This window comes from Meles meles, chromosome 8 (assembly GCF_922984935.1).
Source record: "Meles meles chromosome 8, mMelMel3.1 paternal haplotype, whole genome shotgun sequence".
Taxonomy (NCBI): Eukaryota; Metazoa; Chordata; class Mammalia; order Carnivora; family Mustelidae; genus Meles; species Meles meles.
The window spans coordinates 106568454-106593785 of record NC_060073.1 but is presented as its reverse complement, the minus strand read 5'-3'; the positions used below and the strand labels follow the sequence as shown (position 1 = coordinate 106593785).

Below are 25332 nucleotides of genomic sequence, written 5' to 3'. Positions count from 1 at the left end.
GTGGGGGCGCTGCTGCTGGTGCTGGGGCCCGAGGAGGGACGCGCCGGAGCGGGGCCGCCGGGACTGAGCGAGCGACAGACGCGCCACCCGCCGACGCCGCAGCCTCTTGGGGCCCGCACGGACCCTCTGCCTGAGTGAGTGCAGCCAGGATCGCGGGAAACCGGCGGCTTAGGGGTGGGGGTCGGAAGGGCCTGCGATTTGTTATTGTGAGAGGCCCGCGACCTCCCCTCCCCCACTGTGCGGGCCCCTCCCCCGCGCCACCTCCCCTCTCCCCGCCGACCCTTGGGGGGGCCTCGCGCGCGCGCGCCTTCTCCGCGGCCCTGCGCTGCTTCCCCAGCCGCCCGCGCTGTCCCCGGCACCCCCCGGACCGCTCGCCGCCCCCCTTAGAGCCTCCCACTGGCACCCCACCCCCAAACCTGCCCACTGGGCTGGGCCGCTAGCCGCTGTCTCCACCCGCCTTTCCCGGGGGAGGGGTTGGGAGGAGGACTAGGGCGGCGGGGCGGCTGGGCGGCGGTCCCTCCCCGACCCACCCCCCTCGAACAGGCCTCTCGGCACCCGATCTCGCTGTGGCCGGCGGTTCGCCGCCGCCAGCCCCGTTTGTAGCAACTCTTCTGCCTCCGGTCTCGGCTGTTGCCTCTTGCCTCCATCCCGGCGCCCAAACCTCTGACCCTCCCTTCCCGTTCCCCCTGCCCGAGAGGCCTTTAACGCGGCCCCAGACTCGTTACTCGGTGGTTTGTTGACTGGGCACTTTTTTCTCCCCCTTTTGTTGAAAAATTTCAACTCCTTAGAAACTTCTCCGTTTCGTCTAATGTGTTCAAAAACCCGCAGACTGTCACGGCTCCAAAGGGGCTGTTTCTTAGAGGGCCGTGTAGTCCAGCACTTCATTTTAGAGACGAGACCCCAGCCAGGGTTGGAGATTTGCCCAAGGTCAACCAGCTGCTTTTAAGGCCAATGGACAGATTTTCGCAGGTGCTTTTTACCAGGTCCGTCCATGGCCATTCACCGTACCAGATCGAGACTTTCAGGCCTGCAGATTCGCGATATACCCGTTGCATGGTGACTCACTGTTCTGCTTCTCATAGCTCTCAAGCCTGCGTTGTTTTCCGTGATTGAAGCACAAACCTTAAGAAAAGCAAACACTTCAAGCTCTGGCCTCTTTTTTAGAGCGTGTCTGCAGAGAAAGGGAAGATCACCTGCACCCACTCTAGGATCTCATTTTGTACAGTTTTAAATTGGGGCGAGGGGGATAAAGGTGTGGAGAAAGGAGGAGCAAAAAATAGAGTATTGTCTCTCCTGAGCATTTGAATACAGCTTTGCCCCGGATAAGCCTTGGGTCTTTAGATTCTCCTGGGCACATTGTTCTGATATAAAGGTTGCCTCCTTGTGGGGGAGCAGGGGAGGAGTAGGAAATCATTGTGCTTTAATTTGTTGGCTTGGGCGGGCATTTGATAATAAATTATGGATGTGCTGGAACCCCTGGACCCACCTGCCAGCCCACTGAGGCAGGGCATTCTGGATGAGGCTTTTTTTCCCTTTCAGAATAACCCTGCCAACTCCCTCTAAAACAGAATGAAGGGTCTTGGGTCAGAGTGGACACAGTCTAAATCTTTTAATTCTTGGTGCAACTTTTCTCCTCCCTCTGTTTCCTGGTTAAACTAAAGATCCAGCTGAGCTTAAGAATTTATATTTCTTTGTTGTTGGAACTGGTTTCTGATTAAACACGCTACACCAGCTACGCCACATACTGGTATAAGTATCTGGAAATTCTGGTACTCACTGTCACAGTTCTAGTTAAGGTAGAAAGAAGATAGAAAATACAGGAAAATTGGGAAATGTGTAAGTTGCTTACTCCTCGTTTTTCCGAAGAATTTATATTTTAATGGACAATTAGAGATCTCCTGGAATAGTCTCTCCTGGTAAATTAATGAAACTTTTGTTCTTCAGACCTTTATCTCCATTCTACTTGGTTTCTCTAACTGAACCTGCTGTTTGTGATCAGAAGTTAGTGACTTAAAATAGTCCCCCCCAAAGGGATTATTATGAATCGGGAAGGTGAGATGGGAGTCAGAATCCACCTCCCTGTTGGTACTTTTTTTTTTTTTTTTTTTTTTAAGAGAGATCACAAGTAGACAGGCAGGCAGAGAGAGAGAGAGGGAAGCAGGCTCACCGCTGAGCAGAGAGCCCGATGCGGGGCTCGATCCCAGGACCCTGAGATCATGACCTGAGCCGAAGGCAGCGGCTTAACCCACTGAGCCACCCAGGCGCCCCTGTTGGTACTTTTTTTTATTATGTTACTGATTACAGGCTCACTGTTCACAGTACTGCTGTGTACAGTATTGCTCTGAGGCAGGAAACCCAAAATCATTCAGGTTTTTGTGCCCTATCACAGGCTGTACTCTGGATAGCTTTTGATTCATTCTTCATTTCTCTTATAACGAATACAGCAGTTTATTTGACTCCCAAATTTGAATCTTCTAAATGCATAGATCCCTAGATTATGCATTTCCAGCTTTGTTCGTAGGAGACTGCATGGGCTTATGGCTCAGTTTTTCTTTACTTGCTCTTCTAGGATGTTACCAAGCCATAGTCATCAGTAAAACTGAAAGCTGCTTTGTATTATGAGAATTTGATTTGGCAAAACAATACAAAATTCAAGTGTCTGAAGGCCCAAAGAAACAAATTTGTGCTCAGATACTTTGCCCTTGTTGAGGCCCTTGTTGAAGGATGACTTTGTATTCATAGTTTAGGACAAAAAAGAAGACGACTACCTAATTGGGAATATTTTGCAATCTTCTCTCAATTCTATCTGCCTGGTAGCCTCTGATAATTGACATCTTTTCCCTCCGTTTCTCTGTCCCTATTTCTTCATTTTGCCCATGAAGAAGTGTAGTACCTACATGAAAGTGTTTTGCTCAGGGTATCAGGATGCCATTAAATTTGGTTAGTAATGATAAGGTATATAAGTGAATCAAATTAGTAAATGAGAATTTATCATGTCTTTTCTATATAGAGTCTAAGATCCTTTGCTCAAGAATGATAGGCTTTGGAGGTATATCGCTTTGAGTTCCAGTTCCAGCGCTCCCTATCATGAAGCAGATTCTTTAAATCCCACTGAGTTTCAATTTTATTAAAATAACAAAGCACTGGGGTGCCTGGGTGGTTCAGTCGGTTAGGTGTCTGCCCACCCTCGCTCAGGTCATGATCCCCCATGATCCAGCCCCAGCTCAGACTCCCTGCTCAGCTGGGAGCCTGATTCTCCCTCTCCCTCCATCTGCTGCTCTCTCAGCTTGTGTGAGGTGTCTCTCTCTCCCTCTCTCTCTCTCTGTCAAATAAGTAAAATCAATAAAAAAAATAAAGCACTTACCACAGTATCTTGTAAATAGTAAGTTCTTAATTTTAATTGTGATTATTATTTTACAACAGTTATTTACCTGTTGGAGGAACTCTGAAAATCCATGTTAGTAAATTGAATCCTAGATCCAGAAAGATTTTAGAACTTAAATAGACCATTGGTCTTGAAAGTAGAGTGTGTGCACTCCCTGGAGATTACAGAAGATGAATCATTAGAATACAGGAAATAATTTAGAACTTCTTTTTACATTTATTTCTTATGTAAAATGAAAAAATAAACTTTACTAATATTTAATGTATAGATTAACAGTGACTCATGTTTACTTTGTAAGTAAATATATGATAGGACACATTTCAAAAAGATTCTAGAATATTAAAGATGTTTGGGCACCGCCAATCTGGACTAGCCTTTACTCATTTGCTTTAGTTCACTTTATGATTTCTTGTTAGGGGTTCAGCTTGCCTCCCTTGACTCTCCATTGGGGGAATCTACTGTGAGAGACAGGCCGTGTCATTTTGTAGTCATACTTGTTAGAAATTTGTCTAACTGCACATTCTGTCCACTGGCCCTACTTTCCTATTTGGGGACATGCAAAATAAGCTTAATATCTCCTCCTAGTGATCTTCAAATAGTTTGATATTTATGTCTTGTCTTCCTCTTCCCTAACCAGTTTTGCTACAGATTATAAACATGCCTATTTCATTTAGCTGACTTTTCATTTAGCTTGACTCCTTTCCTCTAGACACCCTCCAGTTTGTCAAAATTCTTTAAGCTTTTCAAGGTCTGAATATTGTGGGGCACCTGGGTGGCTTAGTGGGTTAAAGCCACTGCCTTCAGCTCAGGTCATGATCCCAGGATTCTGGGATTGAGCCCCGCATCCAGCTCTCCGCTCAGCAGGGAGCCTGCTTCCTCCTATCTCTCTCTTTGCCTGTCTCTGCCTACTTGTGATCTCTTGTCTAATAAAAAAATAATTTTTTTAAAAAAGATCTGAATATTGTATCCCAAGAACTGAAGTGAAGATGAAGTGCCCACATTTTATCTTTTAAGTGGTGAGAGGTAATGAAGGTCCCTTATATTTGTAGTTTGTCACTCTTTCTTGTTCTTTAACAACAATCCCCAGGAACAGTAGTTTCAATTGTATATTCATATAGTGAGAGTAGGACAGATTATTTTTCTCTATTTCAGTAGTGGTCTTTCAGAGTTAATTTTGTGTCAATTAACTTTTACCTCAGAAATGGCGAGTATGTTAAGTGTCTCTCCAGGCAGGAAAACAGATGAGAGTAAACTAATGAAATACTTGGGTTTTTCAAAATTAAGGGATGCCTGGGTGGCTCAGTGGGTTGAGCGCCCAACTCTTGGTTTCAGCTCGGGTCATGATCTCAGGGTCCTGGGATCCAGCCCAGGTTGGGTTCCCTGCTCAGCAGGGAGTCTGCTTGAGATTCTCTCTCTCCTTTTCCCCTCCCCTCTTCCCCCACTTTCTCTCTGTCAAATAAATAAATACATCTTTTTAAAAATAAAGTAAATTAATTAAAAAAAAAAAGATTCTCCTCCTTTCCCTCTGTCCCTCCCCCCTTTTAAAAAAGGGGATAGAAAAAAAATCTATTTAAAAATTTAGGAAATAGCCTTTTGAATTAGCGGAAAGTAAAGTTGTTTGTTGCTCTGTTTCTAATGTATGTAATTTTGAAATCCGTAAGGTAGGAAGACTTGTTTGCCCCTTGTCTGTCTTAAGGTTAATACAGCTGTTTGAACAGCAGGAAAGAAAGCTTTTTTAAAAATTAAAACTACTGTTAAACACCATGTCAGATTCAACCTGAATAGCCAGACGTCAATCTAGAATTGAACTTAGACCCAAAGAAACTTTTGTATAGAACATATAGACTGTTTTCTTAGTTTAAAAACAAAAGCAGGGCCCCTGGGTGTCCCCGTTGATTAAGGGTCCAACTCTTGGTTTCTGCTCAGGTTCATGATCTCAGGGTCATGAGATTGAGCCCCAAGTGGGCTCTGAGCTCTGCAGGAACTCTGCTGAATTTTCTCTCTTGCTCTCCTTGTGTGTGCATGCACTCTCTCTCACAAATAAATCTTAAAGTAAGATTTTATTTATTTATTTGAGAGAGAGAAACAGACATAGTGAGAGCACAAGAAAGGAGGAGAGGAAGGAGCAGGCTCCCCACAGGGCAGGGAGCCTGACTCGGGGCTCTGTTCCAGGACATGGAGATCATGACCTGAGCCGGAGGCAGACCCTTAAGTGACCAAGCCACCCATGTGCCCCCAAAGTTAAATGTTTCTATGTGACTGTTTTAATCCCCTTTAGTTATTTTTTTCTTTTTCCTTTAGGCATCTTTTAATTTTCCCATACTTTTCTCAGGTAATGAAGCCTCAACCAGATAACCATAATCTGATTGGGGCTATACAAATTCATCTTGGGGTTCTTCCCAATTCTTGTATTTTATATGATGTTTTTAGCTCCAGATAGTTTATGTTGTTTGTGTGAAATGGTTAGACATAAGACCTCTTTAGGGAGTCAGCATGCACTGCTTTGTGATTAGGGGGCCAGATTACTGGGGTCAAGAAAACCTGATTCCGTTCATTTACTGCACAAATTAGCTAAATTATCTGAGCCTCGTTTTTTTCGTTTTGCAAGGATTGGAAGTGGTACTTATAAAACATAGTCCTTCAGGTGGCTCTTATTTTCTGATAGTTGCAAATTTTAGTAATCTAAAGAAATTCATACATACATATATCTGTATGGTCCCTGACTTAATAATGGTTCTACTTAATGACATTTTGACTTTACAATGGTGTAAATGCCATGTGCATTCAGTGGAAACCATATTTCACTTTTGAAGTTTGATCTTTTGGGGGGGTGCTGCTGGGAGTAAAGCCATAGAAGTTTATTAAGTGAAGATACTGGAAAAGCTCTCAAGAGTCAGAGGGGTCTGGACAAGGTTGCCAAGGAGGGCCTTTAGGGTTGGTTTTTTATAGAAAGCTAACCAGGAAACTTAAATCCTTCATTTTAGGGGCTGGATATTCTTGTCAGTCACAGGTGATTATCATAAAGACACCCACCCCGGACACCTAGGCCGGATGGTCCCCCATTCTACATGCCTGGGACAGGTTTTGGAAGTTTGATCTTTTCCTGGGTTGGGGACATGCGGTAAGATCCTCTGGTGATGCTGGGCAGTAGCAGTGAGCCGAAGCTCCCAGTCAGCTACGTGACCATGAGGGTGAACATCCAATGCAGGGACAGCCGTTCTGATTATCATGTCCGGTATGGTCTTCAGTAAGTTCTGTGAGATATTCAGTGCTCTGTTGTGAAATAGGTTTTTGTGTTAGATGACGCTGCCCAGTTGTAGACTAATGTAAGTGTTTTGAGCACATTTCAGGTACGCTAGTTTATACTATTTGGTAGGTTAGGTGTATTAAATGCGTTTTTGACTTGGGATTTTTCTTTCCTTTTTTCTAGATGTACTTATTTCTATTTTAGAGAGAGAGCATGCAAGTAGGGAGAGGGATAGAGGGAGTGGGAGAGAGTCTCAGGCCGACAATGCTGAGCCTGGAGCCCACACAGGGTTCAGTCTCAGGACCCTGAGAACACGACCTGAACTGAAATCCAAAGTGCAGCATTTAACCGACTGAGCCCTAGGTGCCCCGACTTAGGATATTTTCAACTTACAATGGATTTATGCACATGTAATCCCTAATATAAGTTGAAGAAGATCTGTATACAGGGTATGGATGGTGTTTTACATTTCCAGTTAGATACAGCCTTAACCCTAAGCCTAATTTTCTTAGACCTAATGTCATTTAGAGTGGAACTAATTGGTTTGCATAGTTAGTGTTAAAACATGGATTTGCTTCTGTAATGTATTTTTCATGAATGAAGGTCTGTTTTCACATTTCGAGCTTTGTTACTTTCAGATTCTCAAAAATTACTGCTTTGGCAATCTAGCGTGTTTTGTTTACTCAGTAAATACTTATTGAATGAATAGAACTCAATCTTCTTTCAGAGAAAGCTTAGCTGTATTTGATGATAGCAAGGGAAAGAAAGAGAGTGGTCTGCTTTTCTTGAAACCACAAAATCCCAGATGTTTTTCTGTTTTTCATCATCCTTTGTATATGTCAAGTGATTTCTTGAGCCTGATGTCTCTAGTATGTATTCTCCAGAGTTGATTGAAAACAGTCTGGTGTCTTTGTCTTTCTAGATTAGCATTTCTGGGTTTTCTGAATTTTGCTTACTCCTCCACTGTCAGATTCTACATTTGGGCTCAGTCATTAATAACGTTTTCTTAATGGATACCTGTCACAAATAAAATACCTAGTAAACCTTTGTCAAAAACCAGTGCCAAAGCCTATGGCTAGTTTTGTCACAATCTGTAGTAGTTACTTGTGTGATATTTAGTAACCAGTGGCCTCTGTTCATAGCTGTAGCAATTTTCCAGTGTCTAACTGAAACAGCCTAAGAGGCTCTAATGCAGGTTTCATTGAACCCTTGTCTAATCCCTTGTGTCATTTGGTATTTACATTAACGTGTAATCATGAAAAATTTATGTAGATGTAAAGTATGTACTTGGAGCAGATTTTTTCAGTGTAATGCACTATTCCTAAATGATATTCAAATCTCTCTAGAAGTTTCAGGATGCTTGATATTCATGGGACTTAAGCAGTCATGTCCTAGAACTCGTGTTTACTGAAAATCAACTCCAGTTGTTTCATTCCTAGGCAAAACCACAATGAGACTTAAATTACTATTTAAAACTTAGCATGTAGTATTTAAGGGGTAACGAATAAACATTCCTGTTAATGAATGAAACATGATGTCAACATTTGTCCCCTCAGGTATAGAATGAGCCAAGGAGACTCAAACCCAGCAGCTATCCCACATGCAGCAGAAGATATTCAAGGAGATGACAGGTGGATGTCTCAGGTAAAGGGAAGTGCGTACGTATTACTCACCCGAGAGGAATCTCTTGAGTTTTCCAGAGTCTTTTGGCCAAAGCCACAAGAGTAAATTTTTTATGGTCGATAAGAATCATCACTTTAAATAAAAAATCTAATGTTACGCTAATGTCGTACAGAATCACCAGTCTGTTGTTGCACTAGAGGAATATTTTGAAAGCATAGTCATTGCCCCCTGTTCATCTTAAAAGATAACAGTGTTTCCACAGCATTCTTTTTTTTGGTAAGCTTTTTAAATTTTGAAGTAATTTCAGAATTACACAAATACTGCACAAATTTTAGGAAGAACTCCCCGTGTTCTTCATCCGGTCCTGCCAGTTACCGTTTCGCCCCATCGGCCTAAATGTTCTGTCTGTATCTACTTGGATGTCTGCACACCAACATTCGGTGTTTTCTGAAGCATTTGAGAGGAAGTTACAGTCATCATGCCCCTTCACCCCTAAATATTTCAGTGTGTTTTCCAAGAATAAGGACATTTTCTTACACAACTACACAATAGTTACTAAATCAGGAAATTTTAACATGGATATTATGCCACGTTCACATTTCTCCATTTGTCCCAATGTTTTTATGTCCGTTTTCCTCCCACTCTAGGAACATACATTGCATTGTCCTGTCTCTTTATTCTGCTTTACTGTGAAATGTATCTTAGCCTTTGTTTGTCGTGACATGGGCAGTTTGGAATATAGGCCATTTATTTTGCAGAATGTTCCTCAATTTGGGTTTACCATTTTCCTCCTTATCAAGATTCAGATTACACGTTTTTGGCAGGATATCAGTGAAGTGATGTCCTCAGTGCACCACGTAGAAGGTACCTGATGTTGGTTTTTCTCATTGGTGATGTTCACTTTGGTCACTTGATTAAGATGTTGGCCTGAACCAGATCTTATTTATAATGGTATGGACTCATAGGTTCTTATTCTTCCCAGTGGGCTTATAGAACCCATTGCAGTTTTGAAGCTCACGCTGTCCCAGGTTTAGCAAGTGGGAATCCTTTCAGGGCGGCTCCTGTGTCTTCTTGATGTGTTCCATTCTGTAGCACCATACCTTCTTTATATTATTAGCTGCCTTTTAATAAGCTGTTACCACTCAACCATAACTATATTTAACCTTCACCTGTGGGTTTCCAACCATATTTCCTCTTTGGAATAACAAGTTCTGTGTGATTTTAAGTACCCAGAGTTTTGCATTTTAGTATTTAGTTTTGTTTATACTCTATGGTTATACAACTGTACTAGTTGTATAGTTCTTCTGTTTTTGTCTTTCCAGACTTAAAAATCAGTCTGTCAACTAGCTTACTCTGAGTGGTAGTTAGTATTTTTTTTTTTTTTTTTACTTATATGGATCAGCTGCATGGTTATTCTTAATATTCCTAGTTTGTTTATATATATATATATATATATATATATATATTTTTTTTTTTAGGATTTAATTTACTTATTTGACAGAGAGAAAGCATGTACAAACGGGAGTGACAGGCAGAACGAGCGGGAGAAGCAGGCACCCTGGTGAACAGGGAGCCGGATGCAGGGTTTGATCCCTGAGCCAAAGGCAGACTCCTAACTGATTGAGTCACCCAAGCACTCCAGTTCATTTATATCTTAAAAAGTATTATGAAGGAAGCCTGGGTGGCTCAGTGGGTTGAGTCTCTGCCTTGGGTCGGGTCATGATCTCAGGGTCCTGGGATCAAGCCCCGCATCGGGCTTTCTGCTCAGCCGGAAGCCCTGCTTCCCTCTCTCTCTGCCTGCCTCTCTCCTACTTGTGATCTCTGTCAAATAAATAAATAAAATCTTCAAAAAGAAAAAAAAGATATTATGAAATCCATTAACCATCTGTGTATTTACCACTCATCCTAAAAAAAAAAAATTGCTAATAGAATTGATGGCCTGAGGGGGGTAGGGAGGGAGAGAGAGAGAATCCCAAGTCAGTGCATGCTGAGCGCAGAGCCTGATGCAGGTCTTGATCACCAGGTCCCTGAGATCCTGACCTGAGCTGATGCTTAGCCAGCTGAGCCATCTAGGTGCCTCTTCTCTTTAAATCATATTTTTTTGCTACATAGGGAGATACCATTTAGGTGCATTTAGGCCATTTATAACTTTATTAAAAGTAGTAACTAAAACTAGGTGTCTATTGTTACTGGCATAAATTAGCAGGCTTTAAATCAGCATTGACTGGAAAAAAATAGTCAAATGGAAGAAAAACAGGAATATTAAAAAATTTTCTTTTTAGAAATAAATAAAAAATTTAAAAAATTTCTTTTTAACCTGTATAGAAGGGTAACTTTACTAAATAATAAAATACATGCTCAGATCTTGGTTTCTTTGGTCCAATGAAGGAACCAGGGCTACTTGGAGAAATGATTGCATCTACAGCTAGAGTGTAGGAGATAAAAGATGAACCTATAGCATCTTGTAGTGCGAGAGAACGACAACCCGAAAAAGAAAAGAAAAAACAGAGGTATGGCAGGAATATCACAGAAGTGAAGTATCCATAGTACGTCTCACAGGAAACATGAGATACTGGCTTGTCTCGTTGATGATACTCACTTTGAGCCCTTGAGGCCAACCTGAAAGAGCACCCAGATGCAAAATTTGGACAGTGTGAGCAACATAATAAATCGTATTTTTGGTTTATAACTCAAAGGATAAAGTAAATATTCATGAATATCCATTTTGCTATAAAGAAATGGTTGGCTAAACAGGGGGAAAGAGACAGTAGTTTTAATTAATGTAGGAGCACCTGGCTGGCTTAGTTGGTAGAGCGTGCTACTCTTGATATTGGGGTTGTGAGTTCGAGCCCCACATTGGGTGTAGAGGTTACTTAAAAATAAAATCTTTTAAAAATAAATAAATATAGAAGAAGGGAGGGAAAAGAAACCCCTCATTAGAACACCATGGTAATAATCACTGTAGGGAAGGCCCATCAGTGAATACTAAAATTAGTAAGCACACCTTTAAGGAGAGAGAGTATATTTGCCTAACCTCAGAAATATCCCCCTGAAAATTACCTTTGTGGTTTTAACATACGATCACATATTTTTTGATATCCCCTCCTTCCAGAAGGTAGAACATATTAATTTCCCCACCAGTGAGAGCTGGATTTAGTGTCGTCATCTTTTTTTTTTTTTTTTAAGATTTTATTTATTTATTTGGCAGAGAGAACACAAGTAGGGGGAGCAACAAGCAGAGGGAGAAGCAGATTCCCCGCTGAGCAGGGAGCCCCATGTGGGGCTCAATCGCAGGACCCTGGGATCATGATCTGAGCCGAAGGCAGACACTCAACTGACTGAGCCACCCAGGCGCCCCTTATGTCTTGTTTCTAACAAATACAGTATGGAAAGGAAAAATAACAGATAATGAAGAAACCTGGCAAACAGCCCCTTAACCAAATGGTCAGTGTTAACATCCACCAGTAATAAATCATGTTGATACCATGTACTTACCTCTGATACGATACAGCAAGGGCACACACAGGGCCTCTGTGGTAGTCTTCCAGAATAATTTCATCACCTCAGTCTGTTCGTGACAAAATAATCAAACCCAAATTGAGGCACATGCTACAAAACACCTGACTGCTACTAAACCTGTCAATGACATGAAATACAGGGAAAGACCAAGAAACTGTCCCATGATGGAAAACACCAACGGGACATGTAGACCAAATGCCACATGGTATCCTGAATTGGTCCTGGGAATAGGAAAAGGACATACAGGAAAAATTAGTGAGATCTGAGTAAACTTTTTTTTTTTTTTTTTAAAGATTTTTATTTTAGGGGCCCTGGGTGGTTCAGTAGTTAAGCTTCTGCCTTCGGCTCAGGTCATGATCCTGGTGTCCTGGGATCAAGTCCCGCACCGGGGACTGCTGCTCCCTCTCCCACTCCCCCCGCTTGTATTCCCTCTCTCGCTGTCTCTCTCTTTGTCAAATAAATAAATAAAATCTTAAAAAAAAAAAAAATTTAAGTAATTTCTACACCCAGTGCAGGGCTCAGACTTAGAACTTTGAGATGGAGGGTCCCATGCATTACTGACTGAGCCAGCCAAGTGCCCCCCGCCCAAGTAAACTAAGATGTTAACATTGAAGGAAGCTGAGTGAAAGGTACATGGGAATACTGTACTATATTTGCAACTCTTCTGTAGATCTAAAATTATTTCAAAACAAAATGTTAAAAACTGTCATGATTAAAAGAAATTTTGGGGGCGCCTGGGTGGCTCAGTGGGTTAAAGCCTCTGCCTTTGGCTCGGGTCATAATCCCAGGGTCCTGGGATCGAGCCCCACATCAGGCTCTCTGCTCAGCAGGGAGCCTGCTTCCTCCTCTCTCTCTGCCTACTTGTGGTCTCTGTCTGTCAAATGAATAAGTGGAATCTTTAGAGAAAAAAAAAAAGAGTTTTGAAGTGATAATATTTCCTGCTGTACTTTTGTGTACATTTGATATTTTTCAGTTTTTTTTTAAGGGTGATACTAGTTATATGTTTTCTGAACTAGAAAGTAGACAAGCTAGAATTTGAACATAGGCTGTTCTGTCCACAAAGCTGTTGTGCCAGAAGGAGGTACACATAGTCAACTATTTAAAGAAAAGGTGGGGAGGGGCACCTAGGTGGCTCAGTGGGTTAAAGCCTCTGCCTTCGGCTCAGGTCATGATCCCAGGATCCTGGGATTGAGCCCTGCATTGGGTTCTCTGCTCTGCGGGGAGCCTGCTTCCTCCTCTCTCTGCCTGCTGCTCTGCCTACTTGTGGTCTCTGTCTGTCAAATAAATAAATAAAATCTTTAAAAAATATATATTTAAAAAATTTAAAAATTAAAAAAATAATAATTAAGAAAAAGTGGGGGAGGCCTGTGGAAAAATGGCAAAAGGAAAATACTCCCAAATGGTAGTTACTGGGTTAAGGTGGTAGAATTCTAAGTGTTTTGATCTATTTTTCCAAACTTACTGTACCTACTTTTATACTTAAAAAGAAAACAGAGTACCAGGACCTTTAGAACAGCCAAGCTTAAAGTCCATGACCTTCTAGAACTGTGAACTGTTTTACTGGTATTAAGAGGTAGTTGGCACTATAGTACTAAAGTGGGGAGGAAAAGTGTGGAAGTGTTCCTGCTCACAGCTGTCGTTGTATTCATGCCCACTTTATCTCTTCAGTTTAAAAATACTTATTGAAATAGTAGTAATTTAAGAGAAAGGCTTGACTCCTTCTTTGCCATTGTCTCACAGTTGGAGGCGAACAGGCATTTTCAAAGGCCATGTTAAATATATCCAGATAGGATACATGATTCTTAATTGGTTCCTAGTTCAAAAAAAGAGAGTACTTTACCCAACTCTTGGAACAATTGGAAAAATGAAATATGAACTGAATATTTCGGGTTGATTGTTCATTGTCTTAGATGTGATAATAGTTTTGTGGTTTTATAGGAGACTGTCCTTACTCATGCTGAAATATAGAAGGGTGAAGAACCACAGCATTTGCCGCTTACCTTCAGATGGTTCAGCAAACAAACAGATAAAGCATATGTGGGAGAATGTTATTGTTGAATACAAGCAGAGGATATACAGGTGTTCATTGTACTGTGGCTTTTCTGTGTGTCTGAAATTACCTTTTGAAAAGTTTGAGGAAAAGATAAACTAAAAAACATGTTAAATGTGTTTTTCTGTTCTGGTTTCAGTAGAGTTCCAGTTTCCTTGAGCATATTAGAATGATCAGTGTGGAAAGGATGGGAAGAAAGTCCCAGCAGTTCATTTCAGAAAAAATAAATAGAATGTTTAACAACAGAGTAACTGGCTTGGACAGCTGCTCTTCCTAGGCCAAGACCTCTCACCGAGAACGAAATGCCTTTCTAATGTTTTTTTTTTTTCCTTTTTCGAACCAGCACAACAGATTTGTCCTGGACTGTAAAGACAAAGAGCCTGATGTACTGTTTGTGGGGGATTCCATGGTGCAGCTAATGCAGCAGTACGAGGTAAAGGTGTGGGGGTGGGTCTTGGCCACTAAGGTGGATCCGTTCATCTCTGGCAGACTTTGACCCTGAGCTGAACCTGTAGGCTTATTCACGACACTTTAGAGAAGGTCTAGTTCAGAGTGTGAGGGAGGTCAGACCTACATAATGGGATTCTTTGTGCCGCCAAGCGTGATGAGACAAAAAATTTAGAATTATTTCTGGCTCCCTTTTTTGCCTTGGTTTCCAAGAAGCTTCCCTGTTACATTTATTTACTTTAATTTGTCCTGGTCATGATTCTCAAGTCTTAACTGTGTTTTACATTTTCTTATTTTATGTGTTTTTTAAAATTTATTTATTTTTTTAATAGAGAATGTAGGGGAGAGGGAGGGTTGGAGGGGAACAGAGAGAGAGTCCCAGGCAGACTCCACGCTGAGCGCAGAGCCCGATCCCATGATCCTTAGACCATGACCAAGAGTCAGACACTTAACTGACTCAGCCACCCAGGTGCCCCTTATTTTGTGTATTTTTGTGGGGAGCTGTTCCACATCTTTTTTTTTTTTTTTAAGATTTGCACACTTCTAAGGGCAGTTTAAAGGAAAAGGTATCTTGATTCCTTTCTGGCTCCAGTGCTAGATTTCTTCACCCCCTGGTTCTCCTTCACCCCCTGGTTCTCCTTCACCCCATTCATTTTGATGTGTGAGTAAAGGGAAGGGAGAGCCTACTGAGTTGGCACCTTGAGTATAAATGCTGGGACCTGCTAAGGGGCATAGGAAGGACTGTGACTCCAGTCTTGAGCTGAGGTCAAAGGCTGCATTAAGAACTGAGTGATAGAGGGGCGCTGGGTGGCTCGGTTAAGCATCTGACTCTAGATCCCAGGTCTTAATCTCACGATTGTGAGTTCCAGCCCCACTTTGGGCTCCACGCTGGGCATGGAACCTACTTAAAAAATTAAGTAAAAAATAATCACAGAAAGAACTTAGTGATACAGCGCCATCCTCAGAGCCCTGCAAACACCGAGTAGCTCACAATTTGCAGCATGCCGTTCGAATATCGAAAATGAAAATCATTCTTTCAGGTGCCTCACAAACACATCGCAGTGGAGGAGTTTCATTTCCCACTCAGTTTAAATAAAGCCAGTTTTTCTCTTTTAGATATGGCGAGAGCTTTTTTCCCCACTTCATGCACTGAATTTTGGAATTGGGGGAGATACAACAAGACATGTTTTGTGGAGACTAAAGAATGGAGAACTGGAGAATATTAAACCTAAGGTGAAATGAAACTAATGTTTTAAAGAATGTCTTTAATCTTGAGTCTTTTGCAGGTAGTTAAATTGTCTGAAACTGTTAATAAAAATAGATTGCTTCTTTAAAACATTATTTTGCTACTGTGTTTGCTTTGTGCCCCTTTAACATCAATGATATTGTTGTCCTTGCTTACGAACATTGCATAGAGGTATTAAAAAATCAGTGTCCTGCTTGCTTAGGTTGTATTTGTAGTCGTCAGTAATGCTGTTCTTCAGCTGTAGGAAGGGATCTGATGCTCGTGAGGCATGCTGTTCTGTAGACCTGACTGCAGCACCGGGGAATCTGCTCAGACAGGGGCCAGGGTGCAGTGCCGTGATTCACTTCAGGAAGTAATTTTAGAGCTGCTTAACCATACAGACAGATTAGTAATCAAGGCCTCCAAGTTGTTCTGAAGAAAATTTGAAGCAGATGTGAACAGATGTTCGTGAATGTGTACCCATTACCTTAACACGTCATAAATGTCCTGAGTTGGCACTCTGCGTATAATCTTTTTTAGCTCTAAACAAAGTTGGTAACAGTTGCTTTGTCGAAAGTATGTTACTTTTTACCTTTAAAAATTATTTTTATTTTTTAAAAGATTTATTTTAGAGAGCATGAGCAGGAAGGGCAGAGGGAGAATCTCAAGCAGACTCTGTGTGAGCCCGATGCAGGCCTTGAGCTCATGACTGAGAATGTAACCTGAGCTGAAAGCAAGAGCTGGGCGCTTATTGGATTCCACCACCCAGGCGTCCCTTTTTATTTATTTTTATTATTATTTATTTATTTATTTTAAAGATTTTTATTTATTGCACTGCTGCAAGTGGGGGGAGAAGTAGAGGGGAGAGGGACAAGCAGACTTCATGCTGAATGCTGTGTGTGACATGGGGCTCGATCCCATGACCCAGAGATCACGATCTGTGTCAAAATCAAGAGTCAGACACTTAACGAGCTGAGCCAGCCAGGTTCCCCTCTTTTTTTTTTTTTAACATTTTAAGTAATCTTTATATCCAATGTGGGGCTTGAATTCACAGCCCCAAGATAGAGAGTCGCATGCTCTATGGAATGAGCCAACTAGGCACCCCTATTTTTTGGCCTTTCTAATAGAAAAACTTGTCCATGTTCCTGTCTTTCGTGACAGGGTAGAAAGTTACTTTGTTGGGTTTTATAGTAAGAGGTATGTCTCTAGGTGACAGCCACCTCATAATTTTTTTCTTTTTTGAAGAAATAAAACTTGTTGAATCTTTATCTAACCTCCTCCCCAGCTGCTCTTCAGTATAACTGTGTGTTTATTTATACCAATTACATTCTCTTGGGTACTTCTGTTATTTTTTTCTGGAAGTCAGGGAGTTTCTATGGCAGGAATTGCAATATTTTTCCCTGGCTTTCTTAGATTTCACCTGATTTTAATATTTTCTTCACAATGCAGAGTTTTTATATATAGTTTTTTTTTTTTAATACAGTTGAATTTGTTACTTTTTTGTGTAATTTCTGGATTTTAAGAGATTAGCTTCCAATTCCACAATGATGAAAGAATTTTGTCATTTCCTCCTAGTGTAGTTTTATTGCTTAATTAATCTGTTTGGAATTTATCCTGAAATACATGAGGCCTAAATCAGTGTTTGAAGATGGCTGCTCATTTGAAGTTATCCCTACAATTTAACAAGTTCACCTTTCCTCCTTTTGTTTTTTGAAATGAGATTTTTTATCTAAAGAGTGATAAATATTTTTATCAAACATTAGATTTGTATGTAAACATTCCTTTATTCTTGGTTATTTACCTCTCATCCTGCTTTTTTTCCCTTCCCTCGATTATAGGTCATTGTGGTCTGGGTAGGAACAAACAACCATGAAAATACGGCGGAAGAAGTAGCAGGTGGAATCGAGGCCATCGTCCAACTTATTAATACAAGGCAGCCGCAGGCCAAAATCATTGTATTGGTATGTAGTCTTCTGGTCGGTAGTCTTTGATGTCCTCAAGTCAGGTCAGGAATGTTTTTAGAAATATGATCACTCGTGAACATAGAGAATCTTTAGGTGGAAACAGTTTGTGATTCTCCTGAGAGGCTCTTCTCTGATACATCCAGTTGTGTTACCGGTTCCATCATTTCCCAGACCAGCTGTGGGAGTCCTCTTTTGTCTGCTCATCCTTGTTTAGAGGTGGTTGTCTCAGCCTTAGTTTTTTTTTTAATTTTTTTTAACTGTCTTACAATTTTTTAAATTAGCTATGAAACTTGTCCTGGCCCTGGGTCTCTTTTTATTAGACTGGATTCGGATTAACTTAGATGTGTTGTTCAGTCCCCCATTAAATTTTTTTTTAAGATTATTTATTTATTTATTGGTCAGAGAGAGAGAGAGCGCGCGCGCACGCACAAGCTGGCAGAGTGGCAGGCAGAGGCAGAGAGAGAAGCAGGCTCCCCGCCAAGCAAGGAGCCCGATGCGGGACTCGATCCCAGGACCCCGGGATCACGACCTGAGCCAAAGGCAGCAGCTTAACCAACTGAGCCACCCAGGCATCCCCCTCTGTTAATATATAAAGGTGGATTCTATTTATTAGAATCTCTGAATTCTCTCAAACATTGGAGATTCTGTTAGCAAAAAAAATGAGTGCTTTATAGTCTTACTTGTAAAGAGAATGCTGCCCTTTGTGGAGTTACAGCATTAAATCTTCAAAGTCTCAGAGATAATAGCTGTCTTTCAGTATGAAAGTTTACCTATAGATATTAGCAAAACTAAATTCTGAATGATATATGTATTCAGTTCTATAATGAGATGATGTTAGGAAGATAGTCATTCAACAAACATGAGGATCAGACCCAAGACACTGTCCTGGGTCCTGAACATACAAAAATGGGTAAGACATTGTCCCTCTCAAGGAGCATACAGTCTAGTCTAGTGGCAGATGGGCACAGCAATATAAAGAGAGAATTAACATACTGTATGCTAATGGGAGTAATTATACTGTATGCTAAGGGGAAAATAGGTTTTTTTTTTTTCTCTAAGATTTTATTCAGAGAGTGAGTGCAGTCCAGGGGGAGGAGCAGAGCGAGGGAGAGAGAGGGAGGGTGAATGAATCTCAAGCAGACTTGGTGCTGAGTGTGGATCCCGATGTGGGGCTTGATCTCATGACCCTGAGATCATGACCTGAGCCAAAACCAAGAGTCAGATGCTTAACCCAGCTGAGCCCCAAGCGTCCCATGAGAACAGGTAGATTTTAGACATAAAAGCTGTCACTTGACTATAGTTTTTTTTTTTTTTTTTTTTTTTTAAGATTTTTGTTTATTTATTTGACAGAGATCACAAGTAGGCAGAGAGGCAGGCAGAGAGAGAGGGGGAAGCAGGCTCCCCGCTGAGCAGAGAGCCCGATGTGGGGCTCGATCCCAGGACCCTGGGATCATGACCTGAGCCAAAGGCAGGGGCTTTAACCCACTGAGCCACCCAGGCGCCCCATCATTTGACTATAGTTTTAAAAGAATTCGTTGGTCTCCAGACAAATGGAGAAAGGAAAGAAGGCATGACGGGGGGGAGGAAAATGGTAAAAGGCTTATACTTGTGTGTGTTTGTTGGGAAAGTGAAGGGGGGTGCTTGAAGAATTTTAGAGCTGAATAAAGTTTAAGTCTAGGATGGATAGAAGAGGCTAGGGCTAAGTCCTGTAAGGATTTGTATGCCTTGATAGAGAAGTTTGGATTTTTCTTATTGGTGCTGGTCCTTATTTTTTTATTCCACGGTATTTAATATAATTTACTTGTTTATACCCTTGTATTACTCAACAAAGGGTTGTGGTTACGAGTCCACCTCTGAGGTACAGTGGCTGGTACTGAGCTGTTTAGGACACATTTGTTGCATGAATGTTGCTGAATAAATTCTCCATAAATAGTCTTCGTTTCAACCAGACTTTTAAATATGATACACACTGGTGTTCTCTACAACACTCAAACATCAGCAGTACCCTAAATGACTCTGTGAGGGAATGATTGCAGAAGTCACTGAACATAATAGCCACGATCCAGTGACAGTTACAAGAACTTTGTGGAAACAAGATTTATGATGTATTTGGGGCGCCTGGGTGGCTCAGTGGGTTAAAGCCTCTGCCTTCGGCTCGGGTCATGATCCCAGGGTCCTGAGATCTAGCCCCACGTCAGGCTCTCTGCTCAAGCAGGGAGCCTGCTTCCTCATCTCTCTCTCTGCCTGCCTCTCTGCCTACTTGTGATCTCTCTCTGTCGGATAAATAAATAAAATCTTTAAAAAAAAAAAAAAAAAAGATTTATGATGTATTTAAGTGGAAAGTCCAAATACTAAACTGTATGTGTATTTTATTTAGAATTACTTAAAGTACAGATGACCCTTGAAGGGCACTGACCCCCATACGGTCGAAAATCTGTGTATAATTTTTTTACTCCAATATTTAACTACTAATAGTCTAATCAGAAGCTCTCCTGATGAGCAGTCGATTAACACAGACGTGGCATGTAATAATGTGTGATGTACTGTATCCTCAACAATAAAGCTAGGGAGAAGAAAATGTGACTGAGAAAACCATAAGGAAGAGAAAATACACTTACAGTACTGTATTTATTGGAAAACATTTGTGAATACTTGAAGCCCGTGTTGATCAAGGGTTTGCTGTAGTCCCTTGGTAAAGAGATCAGGGGCATGATATTTCTCTTTTTTGTTTCTTGTAACATGATAGTATTTTGGTAATTAATTCTTACCGGGAAGAATCACATGGCGTACCTTCGCTATTTTCATATTAAGGAAAATGCGGTGCAAACACACAAGGTGCTTTTCTCATCCTTGCTTGAAAGTCACAGGTGCAGTGCCCTGTTCTTAAAGTTTACTCCTTTTTTTATTGTTTTGACTGTCACAGTATTCTTTGACTGTTGGAGCAGAGTGTGTGTGTGTTGTTCACTGGCCACCCTTCCTGGTTGCTCACATCGCATCGAGACTTAGATACGGGAGCACGGAGGCCGGTTCTTTTTGAGTGTTAGATGCAGAGCCCAGTGCTTTACCAGTTATGTAAACGAGGGTTGAGGATTGACTTCATCTGTGGAATTTTTTTTTTTTTAAAGATTTTATTTATTTATTTGACAGACAGAGATCACAAGCAGGCAGAGAGGCAGGCAGAGAGAGTGAGAAGAAGCAGGCTCCCTGCCAAGCAGAGAGCCCAATGCGGGACTCGATCCCAGGACCCTGAGATCATGACCTGAGCCGAAGGCAGAGGCTTAACCCACTGAGCCACCCAGGCGCCCTCATCTGTGGAATTTTTGAGGCGCTTAACAATGAGAGGAGATGGTCCAAGGTAGCAGAGCCGTGATTATCTATAATTCTCATTTGGAACTACACAATCACATAATAAAGTGGTAATAAAGATTCCAACATTTTTGCTGAAAAAAATTAAAGCAGACGTGTGAACAACTACTTACTTTGGCATAAAGCTTTTTTTTTTCCTTAGTAGAATACCTACAGAAAATCTATTTTTATAAAATAAAACCTCTTAACCATAGTCCATAGGAGAAATGGGTAGAAATTTTTTTGCCTACGTAGGAATAACTTGTGTGCTGTCATTAAATTACAAACCGACTGAGAGGTTGTCTGACAATAATTTTATAATAGGGTCAACATCTAGAAAAGGACATTTCTAGTTTGAGATGGTAAGCCTTGCTCCTGCCACGTAAGGGTGCACCTTTGTCAAGTAGAGGAGGACAGACAAGGGATTTATCTGAAAGTTAGATAATTAAGTTAAAAATGAATGTAGGAAATATCTCTTTTATTCTAGCAGATATTATGTGGCTCTGATTGTTTAAGACCACATTTGCTCCTACTGTTTCTCATGTACAGTAGGGCAGGTTCCACGTAGCATCCATAAATAGAGCCAGCATTGGAGCTAGATGATTCTGGCGACTGAGTGGAGAATGAATGGAAGGGATGACCACACCGGAGGTAGAAAGACCAGTCAGGAGACTTTACGTTAACTGAGTGAATAGTGATAAGTTTCCAAGCCATAGCGGCGTGTGTAGCTGGAACGGAAGGGGCAAAAGTGTTTTGGAAAGTACTGAGGATGTAAAAGCTGAGTAGTTTAATGATAAATGGATAAGGTATATAGGGTGAAAGACGCAGGGATGTCGGAATGGTCAGTTGGTACAGGGAATGTGGAAGTAGCGTAGCGTGGGGAGAGGATGAGTTGCTTTTGGACATGTCAGGTCGGAAGTGCCTCAGGAGTCTTGGGAAGTTTGGTTCTGGGCTAGAGTGTTCAGAGTAGGCCAAGTAGTGGGCCAAGGAAAAGACCCTGAAGCATACCAGCAATTAGGGACAGGAGGAGGAATGGTCAAAGAACTGTCACTAAAACCAATCTAGTCCAGAGTTTCTGGTCTGGTGTTTGAGAAATCAAAGGTTCAAGAGTGTCAAATGCAGCAGTGCTTCCAGGAATCTTGGAAACCACAGATAAGTCAGTAGAGAAAAACCAGTGACTCCTCTCATCTTCTGCTCTACTCTGCTTTGCCCCAGGGTTTGTTACCTCGAGGTGAGAAGCCCAACCCGTTGAGACAAAAGAATGCCAAGGTGAACCAGCTCCTCAAGGTTTCCCTGCCGAAGCTCGCCAACGTCCAGCTTCTGGACACGGACGGGGGCTTCGTGCACTCGGACGGTGCCATCTCCTGCCACGACATGTTTGATTTTCTGCACCTCACAGGAGGGGGCTACGCCAAGATCTGCAAACCCCTGCATGAACTGATCATGCAGTTATTGGAGGAGACCCCGGAGGAGAAACAAACCACCATCGCCTGACTGGCTCCCATCAGTGTTACTCGCACCCCAGCTTCCTCAGATCAGTTACGTCACTGGCACTACAGAATCCTTCTCTTTCCTAAGGCACTTTGCATTGTAGGATGTTCCCGGATGTTCATATCTAGTGTTGGAAGGGGAGGAGGGATTTAAACTGGTCCTGTACATAGAAGGTTAGTTTGACACGGGAGACAAATTAGCCAAGGAAGATTGTTGCTTAAATTCATTTGAAACCAGAAGGGGACTTTTTTAGTTGTATGTGTGACATACTCATTGAATTATCACAGTTTTTCCTAGGACAACATCGAGCCTAAGGACTGAACAAAATGAAGATGTTTTTTTTCTTGGCTTTTCTTTCTATGGATTATGTCATATAGAGTAACGATCAGGATCACACCAACTTGGCTTTAAAACAGATGTCTTTTCCAGTTTTTAAAGTTAATAATTTAGCCCTGTGTTTTTAGTTTGCTTCACTCCTATGTATTCACAACATTTTTTTAACATACATCATCAGAACGAACATGCTTGTGATTCAGATATGGGAGATGCTATGGTTACAAGTGAATTTGTTCCACTCTCTTAATCTTTCCCATGTTTAGCAGTGGAAGATAGGTTTTGCCCCATTTGGGGGACTCTACGGAGGGTGTTATTTTTATGCTGCTGAATATCATGTCTATAATAGACCCATGCATGCAGCCTTTCCTCCCTATTTCCCCTCATCCCCTCTTTGTTTTTGGGGAGAATCCTTGACATTACAGGCTTTTAACACATTTTTGACCTAGGAGCTCTGTTGCTGGAAATGTAAGTCCCCAGCCAGTTACTCTCATGATGATAGTACTGATGTGCAACTCATTCTTGTGTGGTGCTCTGTGCGTAGTCTGTGTAGTGCTGTCCGCATTTGGAGTTCTGGTTTGGTTTGGTTTGTTTTTCCCTCAAAATGTGCTACACTGTTTTTGGAGAGAGAGAGAAAAAAAAAGGCAACCAGAACTCTGTTTCCCATTCCATAAGCCCTGACATTATTTCGAGTTTTATAGTATCTTAGGATGTATATTTTGTTTTTTTATTGGCTTCGTTTTTAAAATTCTATCAGTCCAGAAAAATTTGGCCTTTTTTCATGGGGAGGCAAATGGAGCCGCTCTTCAGAGTAGGCATTCTGCCTTGATCCCACCATTTTAGTGAAAAAGAACTAGGTTTGTTTGACCTTCAGGGTTTGAGAATTTCTTTCGCAAGAGCTCTTTATGATCTTAATGGTTTGCTTGAGCTTCAGGAACTGCCATTTCAAAAACGGTGGGACAGTACATGGTTCATTGTTCAGTATACCTATGGGATATGTACAAACTGGACCTACAAATATTTTAAACTGGACCGGGTGGGTATTGGAGTAGCCTATCAGAATGTGCTCTGCACTGATTGTGCTTAACGTTCAAGTTCAGTGACTAAGGCTTATGTCCGATGTTCTGCTTGCAAGGCAAGTGCTGGTGCTTTCGCGAGTTGGAGGGGTTGCAGATTTGTGCTAGGAGCCACTTCTCATGGAGAGGGATAGAACTTGGGCTGATGTTTTTCTTGTGAAACATCTTTCTAGGAATTTTTTTGGTCTTATTTTTAGTTTTTTTTTTTTTTTAATACGTGTCTGAATGTATCATGTCTTCACTAACGACAGAAAGTACATGCGATGTTTACTAGACTCGTTTCCCACATTAAGGTTCCCTCTTTTTTAGGAGCCCAGATTCTTGAGTTTATCAAGACAGGTTTTTTTCTTAGCTGAGGCATAGTTCTAAGGAGGGCAGAGAAGTTTGTGTGCAAAAAGACCGATCTTATCCGGGTCTTTTTCCATTTGTCAGAGGGCGGGAGTATTGCCCAGACAAACCCATTAGGTTATTCCTGCAGCATGCGCTTCTGGCTTCCCTCTTGGCTAAGGATCAAAGAGCCCTTGGTGAGCTGACCTTCGGCTCCTTTGCTTATGTGTGTAAACCTTGGGTGTTACTACATTTTATACCTACCAGAGCGATTCGAGCAATAGTATTTGAACCACTAGCCTCTTAAATAAAATCTGCCCCATTGCTAATGTGCAGATACTGAGTCCACTTTCATTTCTTGCCCACTTTCTTTGCACTGCTTTAGGCAAAAATTGTTCATCTGTTTTTCTTTGATCGACATCCCTGTTTGCTACAGTGACAGAACTTAATGCTTACTCTTTGGATTTCTCTCTTTATACTTTCATGTATATTTAAATGTTATGCACTGTCCAAATGAAATGTCCTAGTTGTCATTGTGATTAAGGGGCCAACTTTCCAGACAGCTAGCAGAGGTGTTCTGATCCTCCCCCCGGGCAAGTTTTCATTCCTTCGCCCATCCATTCCCGATACGTTGCCAGCAGCCAGTGATGGCTGTGGATTTCTGTGGACACATTGTAAATGTGGCAGGTTGAGGATGTCCTGCCAGGGATGACCTGAGGCATGTTTTGCTGCCTCCGTATTCTAGGCTGCCATAGCAGTGGTCTGGCGCCCACTTTAGGGTCTTTCTGGACTGTTGGAGGCATCTTTCTAAACCAGAACTTCTGTGAAAAACCTTTACCCAATGAAACAAATCTTGAGTAGCTCATGCCCTGCTCTTAAGAATTCTGTCTCTCGTTAACAAACAAAAACACTTTTTTAAAAATCTAGTCACTGTTTACAGTTGTATGCTAAAGCCTGAAATATTGTCTGTGCTGTGGTGTATGAGCATTGCCAATTTTATATTTATTGCAGTGAAGAAGAAACTCAAAATACATGAAAATGAGGAGCATGTCCACGCTCCTGAATCTGTGTGGGTGCATGTGGGAGAAGTGAGTGGGGGGTCTCTTGAAAGGAGGCTTTTTGGAGTGGAGTCTCCCAGGCTTCTCCTTGGTGTTCCTGCTTGGGGATCACTGCTGCTAGCTGACTGGACCTCCCCAACAGAAGTTTGTGATTCTGCTTTGGCGAAGTTTCATTGACTAGTAGAACTCATTCTGTTTTAGTGCATATTTCAATATAAATGTAAACATTTCACTCAAACTTG

The 25332-nt window shown here is 41.6% G+C and overlaps 1 protein-coding gene across 2 annotated transcripts; it reads left to right on the top strand.

Annotated features, from left to right (window-relative positions):
- Positions 1–25332, top strand: PAFAH1B2 (platelet activating factor acetylhydrolase 1b catalytic subunit 2). 2 transcript variants are annotated; one of them, XM_046016099.1, is made up of 7 exons: positions 1–134; positions 6370–6395; positions 8189–8276; positions 14168–14257; positions 15388–15504; positions 17335–17457; positions 22021–25332. In XM_046016099.1, the coding sequence occupies exons 3-7, from the start codon at positions 8196–8198 to the stop codon at positions 22297–22299; spliced, it is 690 nt and encodes a 229-aa protein (XP_045872055.1). In that variant the 5' UTR covers positions 1–134; positions 6370–6395; positions 8189–8195; the 3' UTR covers positions 22300–25332. The 2 variants fall into 2 exon arrangements, with proteins under 2 accessions (XP_045872055.1, XP_045872054.1); XM_046016098.1 differs by lacking the exon at positions 6370–6395.

Coding starts and splice junctions, on each gene's coding strand:
- PAFAH1B2 (XM_046016098.1), top strand. CDS start 8,196: ATGAGCCAAGGAGACTCAAACCCAGCAGCTATCCCACATGCAGCAGAA. Junction 14,258..15,387: donor AGCTAATGCAGCAGTACGAG/GTAAAGGTGTGG, acceptor TTTCTCTTTTAG/ATATGGCGAGAGCTTTTTTC. Junction 15,505..17,334: donor TGGAGAATATTAAACCTAAG/GTGAAATGAAAC, acceptor CCTCGATTATAG/GTCATTGTGGTCTGGGTAGG.